The sequence below is a fragment of the Artemia franciscana genome, chromosome 17 (assembly GCF_032884065.1).
Source record: "Artemia franciscana chromosome 17, ASM3288406v1, whole genome shotgun sequence".
Taxonomy (NCBI): Eukaryota; Metazoa; Arthropoda; class Branchiopoda; order Anostraca; family Artemiidae; genus Artemia; species Artemia franciscana.
This window is the reverse complement of record NC_088879.1, coordinates 5,397,384-5,409,686: the sequence shown is the minus strand read 5'-3', so window position 1 is coordinate 5,409,686 and position 12,303 is coordinate 5,397,384. Positions and strand designations below refer to the sequence as shown.

Below are 12,303 nucleotides of genomic sequence, written 5' to 3'. Positions count from 1 at the left end.
TGGGGCATGGCCAAAAATCGTTTGGGAACCACTGGTTAGACCAATCGACTTAGTGGATGACTGCCACCAGCAAATTTTTGGAGGTGGAGGGGGGAGTCCTTCCAGGAGTTTTGATTTTACCTATATATAAAAGGAATTTTTCTCATTTTTAATTTTTGAACTTTATTTTTTGTCTTCTTGTTTCGCTGGGTGCCATTTGGTAATGTTGATATGACAGAACATAGGAAAACATTGTATTAGTAGAGAATGGTTGGGAACAAATTAATTTTAATTCAAGCTTTGCAAACCACGTTCCTTTTATTTTAATATTCTGCCTCTGAAATGCATGCGTGGGGTTAAGACCAAGAAAAAACTATATCGACAAAATTTTGCTTTCTTTCGACTGCTATGACTCGGGAACAGCTGTCAGGAAAGAAAAGATAGTTTTTGAACTTCAGTAACTTTTTACTAACTTTATTTTAGCCTTTTACTAACAGTTCACAATCGAAATTGCGTTTTATTCCTATCTTATGATTTCCTGGCAAATCCTGTGCACGCTCTGCAATTGCTAGGCCATTGTTCACGACCGAAGTTTGACGCTCATCAATTTTTAAAGAAAACCGAATTTAGGATAAAGGTTTCTCCTGATGATTTTTTAAATTAGCAATGAAAGTTTAAATTAGTGATAAAATTCGGAACTCTGTTATTTCAATGTTTTAGAAAGAGGAACACAGACACAAAAAAGCAAAAAGAAAAGAAAAAAAATGTTTGAAACAACTTCCATTCGTTTACCCCCAAAAGAAATTGAAGCTACTTGATTTATTCACTGGACGCCCAAACTAGTATTGAAGTGGTCGTTTCCTGAGAGTAAAAATGTAAACCATGGTTACATTATTTTCAGGAAAGTAGGCTGTTTTCAGAAAATTTAATTAATTAATGATGCAGAAAACATTAAAGCCTATGAAAAGTAATAACTCTTTAACCTCATAGGAATCAAAATAGCTATTCTGTAGGCTCGTATATAGCAATTTGCATTATGTCTGAAAACCCTAAGTGTAAAAAGTTGCTATGCACCCTAATATCTCGTGTGTTTTCAGAAAAGGAGGAATTGATCGACGAGTCAGAAAATATTAATGAGCCCATGGAAACTGAAGACACTTCTCAACCTGGGAGCAGTCAGAATGGCGAAGTCGAAGAAGCGGTTAAATATCCATTTTGTATCAACCGTATAAACTCAATTGCAAGTGCTGTTATTGGTCCTCTACCGGATAATGATAAACTTATTGACTTTAATGAGGGTATGCTTTTATTTACTTTGACTTCTCTATGAAACATGGCTGTATTTACTTTATAGCCAATATAGCTAATTCAGTTTGTAGCCATTCCGTATAAATTCAATTGTAAGCGCTGTTATTCGTCCACTATCGGATAATGGTAACCTTATTGACTTCAATAATGAAATGTTTTTATTTAGTTTGACTTTCCTGTGAAACTTCTGACTAGCCATTTAGACTTGTTAGGAAGTCAAAACTAAACCCAATCGCTGTTCGATGCCTAAGACCAAAATATTATTTTTGTTCACGTTAATCGGGACAATCATCATGTACGCGGAAAAGTACAGTCTGTGTTATTGTCTCTCCAGAAATGAGAAATAATGTGGTTGGCTTACGAAAATACGTCTTAGATGTAAGCCAATGAAATCAACGCACACTTTTTTCCGCAGAATTATAGGAAAGTAATCCCTCTTTTCTATTTGTTGCTTGTAAATTAAACAATTAATAATATAAATAAGAATGTTTAACCATCTAAAATTTCAAAATCTACATAATCAAGAATATATCTCCAAAATTCAACCAAAATGATTAATAAGCATATTTAGGAATATATCATAACAAACTAGAGTCAACCATGCCCTGTAAGGATAAAAAAAAGAAAAAAGAGAGATAGAGCTAATGGATTTTGGCTTTTAATTACTTCCTTTAGCATTATTCTATCAAAAAAGAGAGTTGGTTCTAGAGTAAAAACAAATAAAATAAGTAAAAGTAGGTAAGTAAATAAGAAAGTAAGTAAAAGTATGAAAAAGGTGAATAAAAAATAAGTAAGAGTAAATAAAAATAAGCCAAAGTAATAAAGTCAAAGCAAGTAAGTTGGTAACCAAGCAAAAAAGCAAATGAAAAATTTAAAAGTAATAAAAAATGTAAATAAAAAGTCTTATTATGAATTTTAAAACATAATTGAAAAACTTATGAACAATTTTTCAGTTGTAAGTCAATTTAAAAGAAGACTGAGCCTGTAACGTAAATTTTTGCATTATAAAAAAAATCATCAGGGCCGATTTGACAGTCGGATCATGGGGACCTAGTTAGACTTGTTTTTTTTTACGCCTAGAGGTGCATAGAACAGCTGCAATAGTTCGCAACATCGAACTGTCCTGGGCTTTCGAGTACCTAAGTCTTGCCATTGAACTCCTCACCAACATCGTCTTTATCTTAGTGACCCGTCGGTGGGTATTCGTTTTCTTGACTTGCGAAGACTAATGGGTCGAATACCACACGTCGTGAGGCAGTCTAACGTTGTCGTGAAGAGGCCGCGGAGAAATTAGAAAAAATCTTTGGTCAACCTTGAAAATAGGCCGTCCTAGCTGAATGGTAGGCGCTCCAAACTTGAAATCCTGGGGTTAGTAGTTCGAGTCATGGTGTCGCTGGTTATTTTGCTTAGAATGGGGGGTCAATGGTGTAAATCTGTAAGTTCAGCCAGAGTCAACCAGCTTAAATGGGTACCTGGGAAAATCTGGGGGGAAATATGGGAAGCGTCGGATTACCCCCAACCACGCATTGCACTACCAAACGAAGGCATTGAATCAGGAGATTGGTGCCTGTGCAACGCAGACCATTGTCAGCATGTGAAAAAAAGTTAAGACTTTGAAAATAAATTTTTTTTAATTTGAAGGAAATTCTATGCAGAGTTGTGATTTTTTAGTTGTGATTTTAGTTGTGAGCTTTACTGAGGATTATCTTAGTTCTATATTATAATAATAATAATTAATAATTTATTTGTTACCCGCTTGTTTTGACAAATTAAGCGAAGTAAAAACATTAAGGATAGAAAAACAAAATAACACAAACAATACAATTAATACAGTCTAATCAAAGGGTGGTAAGGGCCCAAGCGTTGACAGGCATCAGCACCTAATCTAGCATAGAGTTTTTTATAGACAAAAATAATATCAGTGGCACAAAACTTTCTGATAATCTTCTGATTTCTATAAGAACGTGGCAGATACAGTAAATATTTACAATAACGAAAATACAGAACTCTTATACCCTGCAAATCTTTATTATTAAACAACGGGCGCAAACCGGAAAGAAACAATATAGAATGTTCGCAATATGTAGAATAAAGTGTGGATAAAGCCTTTCGTGAAAATCTGCCTCAGTTCGGGACAATTTTTGCGTACCCCTTTTTTTAAGTTAACTTTTAATATCATTTAGCCCACAAGATCGAAAAGCCGATAAAGATGAACAAATACTAATACCAAGCCACCGAATCGAAGAAACGAGTTTAACTGAAAAATAACCACAATCAAGATCACTACTTTGATACTTAGCATTAAAAACTAAATATTCACATTTTTCAGTATTAAGTTTGAGGCCGATTTCCTCAAAAGACTTAGAAACAAACTGGGTCGACTTAATTAGGCTAGATTTAGTGCGGCTGATCAAAAGTAAATCATCTGCATATGCAATATACGAAAGATTAGTTAGGCCTAAAAAACATGATGGATTAATACGTGGCAAAACAGAATAAAGACAAGCATTAAAAAGATAAGGGGATAAGACTCCTCCTTGCCTAAGACCAGAACGGATGGGGATATTACCAACGTAGGTGTCACCTGACTTGAGTCGAACATATGAGTTAGCATACCAAAAACGAAGAGTTGATATAATATACACATTTGCACCAGGTTGGTTTAAACTTGGTGCAAATGTGTCTATTATCGGTACAAATAATTTTGATAAGACTCTTATTTTTACCAGATTCATTCTACATATCCTGTGACTGGACACCATCCATACGTAATATTTGCTATGATGCGGAGGAGGCTGAAAAAACTGTTGATGTTCCCAACTCTACCAAGGGCGCAATCAAAAGATCCTCAATGTACCTTAAAGAATGCTTGGAACTATATACAACTGTTGAAAAACTAGGAGCAGATGATGCATGGTAAGCGTTTTCTCTGGTAACAGTGTTGCCACATATTGTAATATACCCTTTTCAACACCTTTGTATGAGTCATGTCCCGTTTAATTTTGGCTTTGCTTTTGTAACCAAAATGTGGTACTTTTTTGTATCTTTGGTACCCTTCGCCGACTCTGCTTAAAATCAAATTTTGTCCGGAAAGTGTGCTCCTACGTCTATTTTGAACTTAAATTAGCCTCATGGATTTTACTGATGATTCATAATAATGAGCTTGACCATGTCATTCCATGGTAAACGTGGTGATTTTTGATCGACTATTTCAAATTTTCATTGGATTTAAAAAGACCGCGATTTTTTTTTTCAAAAATGTTTGTTCTTGATCTGCAGCTTATTTTTCGGCCATTATTTAGTCCACTATTTCATTATTGTTAAATTATCCTTTTGTTTATTCTTCTTCAAATGAGACAGCTTCTAGAATTCATCTTCTTCCTTTCGAAGCGAGATTGAAAATTTCCAAAGAAGCGCTAGACAACACATGAATGAACCGACTTTACTCGTGCCAGCTTTTGCTAAATAAGTTTAATGTGTGAAGTAAGATGGGTTAGTAGTAATAGCCAAAATATTTGGGTGGTAGGAACATTTTACTTACTTTTGAAAATATTTCACCTAGTGGGAGAGCCAACTTTATAGACGTTTTAACAGCTTAATCTCATTAACATATATGTAACTCATTAATCAGGGTTGCACACTAGGGTGGAGAGACATCCCCACAGCATTGTAGAAAAGTTTCCACCAAAGAAGTTTTCCAAAGAAAAGTAAAGAGCGACATGACAAAAAAGATACAAAGAGGCAAACTACATTTTAAACGTTTCCCGTTTTTGAAATTTAATAATAGAACACGATCAAAACTTTTCGGTATGAATATCAGCATATTCATACAGTATATCAGTATATCAAACTTCCAATCCATATTCTTTTACTTCTTTCACTAATTTTAGTTATGCTGGTGATCTTTTTCTTCTTTTTATGATGTGAGAAATAACAAGAACTAAGAGCTCATATGGTATGAACTCTAACAAAATTCTATGAATCAATAGATTGATTTAAAAGGAAAATAAGAGGCTTAATGCCGGTCAGGATTTAAAACAAGAGCTCTGAGTCACGATGTCCTTCTAAATATCAAAATTCATTAAGATCCAATCATCCACTCGTATGTTATAAATACCTAATTTTTTCTAATTTTTCCTCTCACTTCAGCCCCCCAGATGGTCGAATCTGGGAAAACGACTTTATCAAGTCAATTTGTGCAGCTCCTTGACACGCCTACAAATTTTCATCGTCCTAGCACGTCCAGAAGCACCAAACTCGCCAAATCACTGAACCCCTCCCCTAAACTCCAAAGAGAGCGAATCCAGTACGGTTCCGTCAATCACGTATCAAGGACATTTCCTTATTCTATCCACCAAGCTTCATCCCGATTTCTCCACTCAAAGTGTTTTCCAAGTCGGAATTTAAAATTAGAGCTTTAAAGCACAAGATCCTTCTAAATATCAAATTTCATTAAGATCTGGTCACCAAAATTATTCAAAATTACCCCCCCCCCCAACTCCACCAAAGAGAGCAGATCCGGTCCGGTTATGTCAGTCACGTATCTTAGACAGGTTTTTATTCTTCCCATCCAGATTCATCCTGATCTCACCGCTTTAAGTATTTTCAAAGATTTCCGGTACCCCCAACTGCCCCCTCCCCAATTACGCTGGATCCGGTTGAGATTTAAAATAAGAGATCTGAGTTACGAGGTCCTTCTAAATATGAAATTTCATTAAGATCCGATAACTCCTTCGTAAGTTGAAATTACGTCATTTTTTTCTAATTTTTCAGAATTAACCCCCCCCCCCCATCAATAGAGTGGATCCGTTCCAATTATGTAAATCACGTATCTAAGACTTCTGCTTATTTTTCTCACCAAGTTTCATCCCGATCCCTCCAATCTAAGCGTTTTCCATCATTTTAGGTTTCCCCACCCCAAACTCCCCCCAATGTCACCAGATCCGGTCGCGACTTAAAATAAGAGCTCTGAGACACGATATCCTTCTAAATATCAAATTTCATGGAGATCCGATCACCCTAAGTTAAAAATACCTCATTTTTTCTAATTTTTCAGAATTAACCCCCCCCCCCAAGTAGAGCGGGTCCGTTCCAATTATGTAAATCACGTATCTAAGACTTCTGCTTATTTTTCCCACCCAGTTTCATCCCGATCCCTCCAATCTAAGTGTTTTCCATGATCTTAGGTTCCCCCACCCCAAACTCCCCCCAATGTCACCAGATCCGGTCGAGACTTGAAATAAGAGCTTTGAGACACGATATCCTTCTAAATATCAAATTTCATTGAGATCCGATCACCCGTTCGTAAGTTAAAAATACCTCATTTTTTCTAATTTTTCAGAATTAACCCCCCCCCCCCCCAACTACCCCATAGAGAGCGGATCCGTTCCGGTTATGTCAATCATGTATCTAGGACTTGTGCTTATTTTTCCCACCAAGTTTCATCCCGATCCCTCCACTCAAAGTGTTTTCCAAAATTTTAGGTTTCCCCCTCCCAACTCCCCCCAATATCACCAGATCTGGTCGGGATTTAAAATAACAGCTCTGAAACACGATATTCTTCCAAACATCAAATTTCATTAAGATCTGATCAACCGTTTGTAAGTTAAAAATACTTCAATTTTTCTATTTTTTCCGAATTAACCGGCACCCCATTCCCCCCCCCCCCAGGTGGCCAAATCGGGAAAATCTGGTCCGGTCCCTGATACGCTTGTCAAATTTCATCGTCCTATCTTACCTGGAAGTGCCTAAAGTAGCAAAACCGGGACCGACAGACAGACCGACAGAATTTGCGATTGCTATATGTCACTTGGTTAATACCAAGTGCCATAAAAATACCTAGCTCGAAATGTTCTTATATGGATTTGACGAAAGTTGGGTTGAATTTTTCCAAGTGTTTTTCATTGAGCTCCCAATTGGGGAACAACTTAATAAAGTATGTTGTAATTTTGGTCGCAGTGATAGCTGCGTTGTGGTAAAACACCAAAATGACCCATAGCAAGTAAACAAAATAGCCTAAAATTCCTAAAAATGGGGTCATTTTTTTTTCTTTAAACGCAGTTTCTTAATTATTTGTTATTATGGGCTGTGGTTTGCACTTTGCTTGGTTGCAACTGTCGCTGCAAGCATGATAACGGATAACGTTACTATATACGTGTTAACGTTATCAAATGATTGATGTGGTTGCTTTGAACTACTTATTTGTTACTCATTGAGAGAAAACTAACGGCTTTGGATTTTGAATTAACGGATTGTTTTTTTTTGTATCTGGAAGGAACACAGTGAATGGGGGAAAAATAGGGATGTGCTCAAAAATAGTTTGAATTTGCGATTTCTCTTTTACGAATTGCTCTTTTAACTGATTTTCTTAGTTTATTGGCTTCATCCCGTTTACCATTTTTGAAAAGCTTCAATTTGCTTCTATTTAGTGTTTTTATAGTTTGGTTAATAAAGGGTTTATCATTGGAGCACCTTTCAAATCTTTTTTTCTGGGAAACAAATTTGATATTTATTAATTAGCTTTTTGTGGAACGTAGCAATTTTCTCATCAAGATTTTCTAAACTATAAATATCAGACCAATCTTCAGTATTCAGCCACATACCAAGAGAAAGAAGACCAGAATTTTGAAGAGGGCGATAAGTGCCATAAGTTATTGAGAAAGAATGCTTAAAATTTGAGGAGGGGGATAAAAGAATCGAAAGATGATGACTTCTACCCAATGGGGGCAAAGCTGAGGGAGGGCTGTAAAAGATTTTACATATTAGTTTAAATAACATCAAGAGAGGCATTTCCCCGAGTCGTTGGTATTTTAATAATTTGCTTTACTTTAAGTGAGGAGCAAAAAATAATCATTGTCATTGGCATCGCCAACTAAAATAAGGTCAGCATTGGGGTACTTAAAAATAACAAAATTAGCGCTTGTCTGCAATTTCTGGGTGAATTCTCGTTTTGAATCGATTTTTTAATTTGGGGAGTAATAGAAAACAGCTATTGCAATAATATTAATGTATTATTAATATATAATATTAATAATATTAAATGTGCGAGGGAATACTTTTGTTTTGATGCTTAATCAGAGGATTTCATCGTACTCGGATAAGCTAGGGACTCGAATAACCTTTGGGTAAAGGTGACTCTTAGTAAAAAACAAAACTCCGCCACCTTTTTTTTTCGAGTAGGTGGCCTAAAGGACGGAGTATAATAAAATCTGAATAATTTGTCAGACCCAGGGCCTCTGGACTGTATTTCAGCAATAGCTACAATATCTATTAGATTTGATTCTGAAAGCACTTCGAGTTCGGTAAGCTTTTTAAAATTAAGACTTTCAGCATTAGTAACTAAAAGTTAAGGAAAAATAAACTGATTGGGGAATCGCGACAGGGAGACTTGATGAGTTTGAGAATTTCCGTGTTTGGGGTTTTAATTTAATATTATGATGCTTTGGAGAATTAGTACTGCCTAAAAAAGGGCTTTCAGCGTGGAATCTTTGACTGGTAAAAGCTGGGACTGCCCAAGTTGGTGCACTTGGCTTTTGTTTTGACTTTTTTTGACTTTTCAAAAAAAGTCAAAAAAAGTTTGACTTTTTTTTTTCAAAAAGAAAGTGGGGACATAAATATCCAGGTTATCACACTCGAAACAACGCCCTCTAGATGCTAACATACATAAAGGAACATGGTCAAAATTACACTTTGCTTTAGTACACTTGCCAGTGAGGTAAAAACGACATAAGTGCAATTACGAGCACTTACTTTGGGCGCATTTATTAAATAAAAACGGGAACAAACTCTTGGACTAGCTTAAATTCGTTTTTTGAGATTATGGATAATAGATCCATTATTATAGGGGCACTTTGGACCTAATTTGCAATTTCCTTGCTTAAAAAAAACAATTTTTTGCAACACTATTTGTGAATATTAGTAGGGAAGTCATTATTATTAGGCAGATTCACATCCGTACTGTCAAAACGAATTAGGATATCTGTGTACTTAAGGTCAGGATTATAATTAGGTTGAATAGAGGTGAGATTGAGGTCAGGTACAATTTCTGAACTGAGATTTATGTCACTATTACTGGCTAAAGTTGATGAACTTAATCCTCTGCTTCTTGCATTAATATTCATTGAGCTTGAGGACAATGCGTTTGATTGCTGATGAGAGTCTAAAGTGTTATTTACCTCGTTTGTGATGGAATTATTTGTAGTTTGACTTCTTGAATCTCTTATAAATCGGCAAAAAATCTGTAATAATAATTAACACATCCGTTAACTTTTCTTTTAAAGTCAATATTTTTGAAAAATATGGTTATAAAGAGGGGGCTGCCGAGACACTCTGTTTGAACAGATTTATCCATGCTGCACTCAGTGGCCTGGCACGATACTTGCGTTGGGTCTTTGGGATGAACTTCAAGATCTTGGTGCTGGGGTGGGGCAAGGGAAATTTTAGGACCGACTGTACTAGGCCAACCTCGTGAGGCACGTTTGGTTTTTCTGTTAAAAAAGAAAGCTGTCTGTGTGGAGGGTCTGGAATAGGAGTAGGACTGCTTAAGTCACTTTGGATGCAAAGAATTCTTTTTCTTTCAACTGGGGTACGAGGCGTTCGAGGAAAGTCTGAACGGGGTGCAGAAAGATTCAGAGAAAAAGTACGGTTTACCTTGGATCTAGTGGAGCAATAAAGGCACATCCAGGAGTTACTCCAATTGGTAATATCTATCCTGGCACACTTCACGGCCCCTGCGTGGAACCAAGAATCACAATTAGCACATTAAATTGAGTTAGATGTAACTTATACTGTGCACTCTGGACAAAATTGTTTTTGTTTTGCCATTTGATTAGGCAAAGGTCAACAATCACGGAATATCTCCTGTACAGTAGCTTTGAACTTATAGAGATGTTGACAGGTTGAAAGAATTCAAAATTTCTAAAAAATTTAAATTCTTTTAGGTACTGTCCACAATGCAAGGAACATCAGCAGGCCACAAAGAAGTTTGACATTTGGTCATTGCCTGATGTTCTTGTCATTCAATTGAAGCGATTTTCTTATAATCGATATTCACGTGACAAGCTGGATATTTTTGTTGAATTTCCCCTCAGAGACCTAGAAATGAATCCGTATGTAGTTCAAAAGGGGTATAGGCAGTCAATATATGATCTGGTTTGCGTTTCAAATCATTATGGCGGCCTTGGATCCGGGCATTGTAAGTAGTGCTAATTTTTAATTATTACTTTAATTGAATTATTACTAAATTTAATTGATTACTATTATTAGTGCTAATTATTATTAATCTAATTCTTAGTGCTAATTTGTAAGCAGTGCTAGTTTTTAAGTGTTTTTATTAGTGCTAAGTATGTGCTTCGGTAATTTTGTGCTAGTTTTGGAATTTTGTATTTTGCTGTATTGTATCGGATTAATGACTATATTAATGACTGGATTAATGACTATATATTAATGACTCTTTGACTATATGTCTCCAAGAAAGTTAATCAGATCTTAAGAAAAGCTGGTATAAATTAAGAGTATGAGTCCTAATTGTTGATGCGTCTTCATCAGAACATTTACCAGAAGGGGTTTTTTATCTTTGTATCAAGTAATAGGCTCGTTTAATACTCGTATACATACATACATATTTAAGTAGATATATTAAACAGCAAGTAGCCATATAAAAAAAAAAATAACATTCAACAAATCTAAGTCACTGCCTTTCATGCTTCCACGCTATTATTTATAAAACATCCTAACGCAATAATTAAATTCCTTGGAGTAGACCTCAAAATACCAGGGACAAACAAGGTGACTTCTTGGAAGAATTTATCCCTTAAATTTACCAATATTAGACATCTATTCAAAAAAAGATCCAGCCTCCCTACAGAGTAGGCAAGAACAACTACCCCCCCCCCCCCGAGCCTTTCTTGACGATCCTTGCGTCGGCCTTGCAGTGTCTTGCTGCAACCGGGTTGTCCGTATTACCAAGCTTGTCTCAAACACACTGCACCACTCATAACTATTTTGAATTTTGTTATAGAATAAAACACTTTTATTTAAACACAAATATATACTTACAAGCTTAATAGATGGCGTAAATTCCTAGTAGTACATTGGCGCTGTAAATACGCTGTAACACTGCGAACAAACGGAGTCCAAATTATATCCTATGAATCCAAGGTGGCCTTTGAGTCCAAATTAAATATAAAGTTTTCCTTTCTTGAAAAAGATTGTGTTTGATTGGGTGTACCACGCTCCACGAAGAAAAGATTAACTTTATTTTAACAAAGAATTGCAATATATGAGCTTGGCTATATATTGTTCCATTAGGATAGACAGGGAGTTGTGCATAAAGTGATAGAAACAATCTGTATGGTTAAATTACTTAAGTATTTTAGATTGTTTTCATAATTTTATATTATAGTTATATTATAGTTTTTATAACTTCATAAGGTTTCTTTATAAAGAGCAGAAACCCTAAAGAATTAACTTTGAAAAAACAACATTTAATGGCACGGGCTTTTTCTTTTTTTTATCTATCTGGTTATTGTCTTAGCCTATAAGTAATCTTAACCCTGTGATTCCCAATGTGGGCCGTTGGTAATCACTTGGCGTTGGTTTTGGGGCATAGGACATAACAATATTTTGGTGGCTCATGGGTAGGACGTGCACTCTTCGGCTGATTATGCTTTAGAATCTTAGTTTTGAAAAAAAGATTTTTCATGTCAGTGATGTCACATTCATTATGCATTTAATGAACGAAAAAGACTCATCGTAGTATTGTAATGACCAGGGACAGATCTAGAGCAAAATCTTAGGGGGTCAATGTGACAAGGGCGCCAATAAGCAAAATCTTGGGTGGGGGGCAATGTGACAAAGGCGCCAATAATTGACCAAATTGACAAATTTATTCTACAAAATTGGTAAAAAAGAAAAGAAAAAAAATAACATGGAAAGAGGGCACCAGAAAAATCTTGGGGGGCCCCGCCAGGGGTAATGACGTAATGCATTGTATAAATATTCAGACAATATTCTTCA

General features: G+C 35.7%; 1 protein-coding gene across 1 annotated transcript in view; it reads left to right on the top strand.

Moving 5' to 3' along the window:
- The window catches only part of LOC136037731 (ubiquitin carboxyl-terminal hydrolase 15-like), a gene marked incomplete at its 5' end in the record, with an annotated part of 88,687 nt that overhangs the window by 50,724 nt on the left and 25,660 nt on the right, over window positions 1-12,303 (top strand). Inside the window, 3 exon segments of the mRNA XM_065720506.1 lie at window positions 1,077-1,277; window positions 4,017-4,203; window positions 10,227-10,480. Coding sequence (XP_065576578.1) covers window positions 1,077-1,277; window positions 4,017-4,203; window positions 10,227-10,480 — 642 coding nt within the window.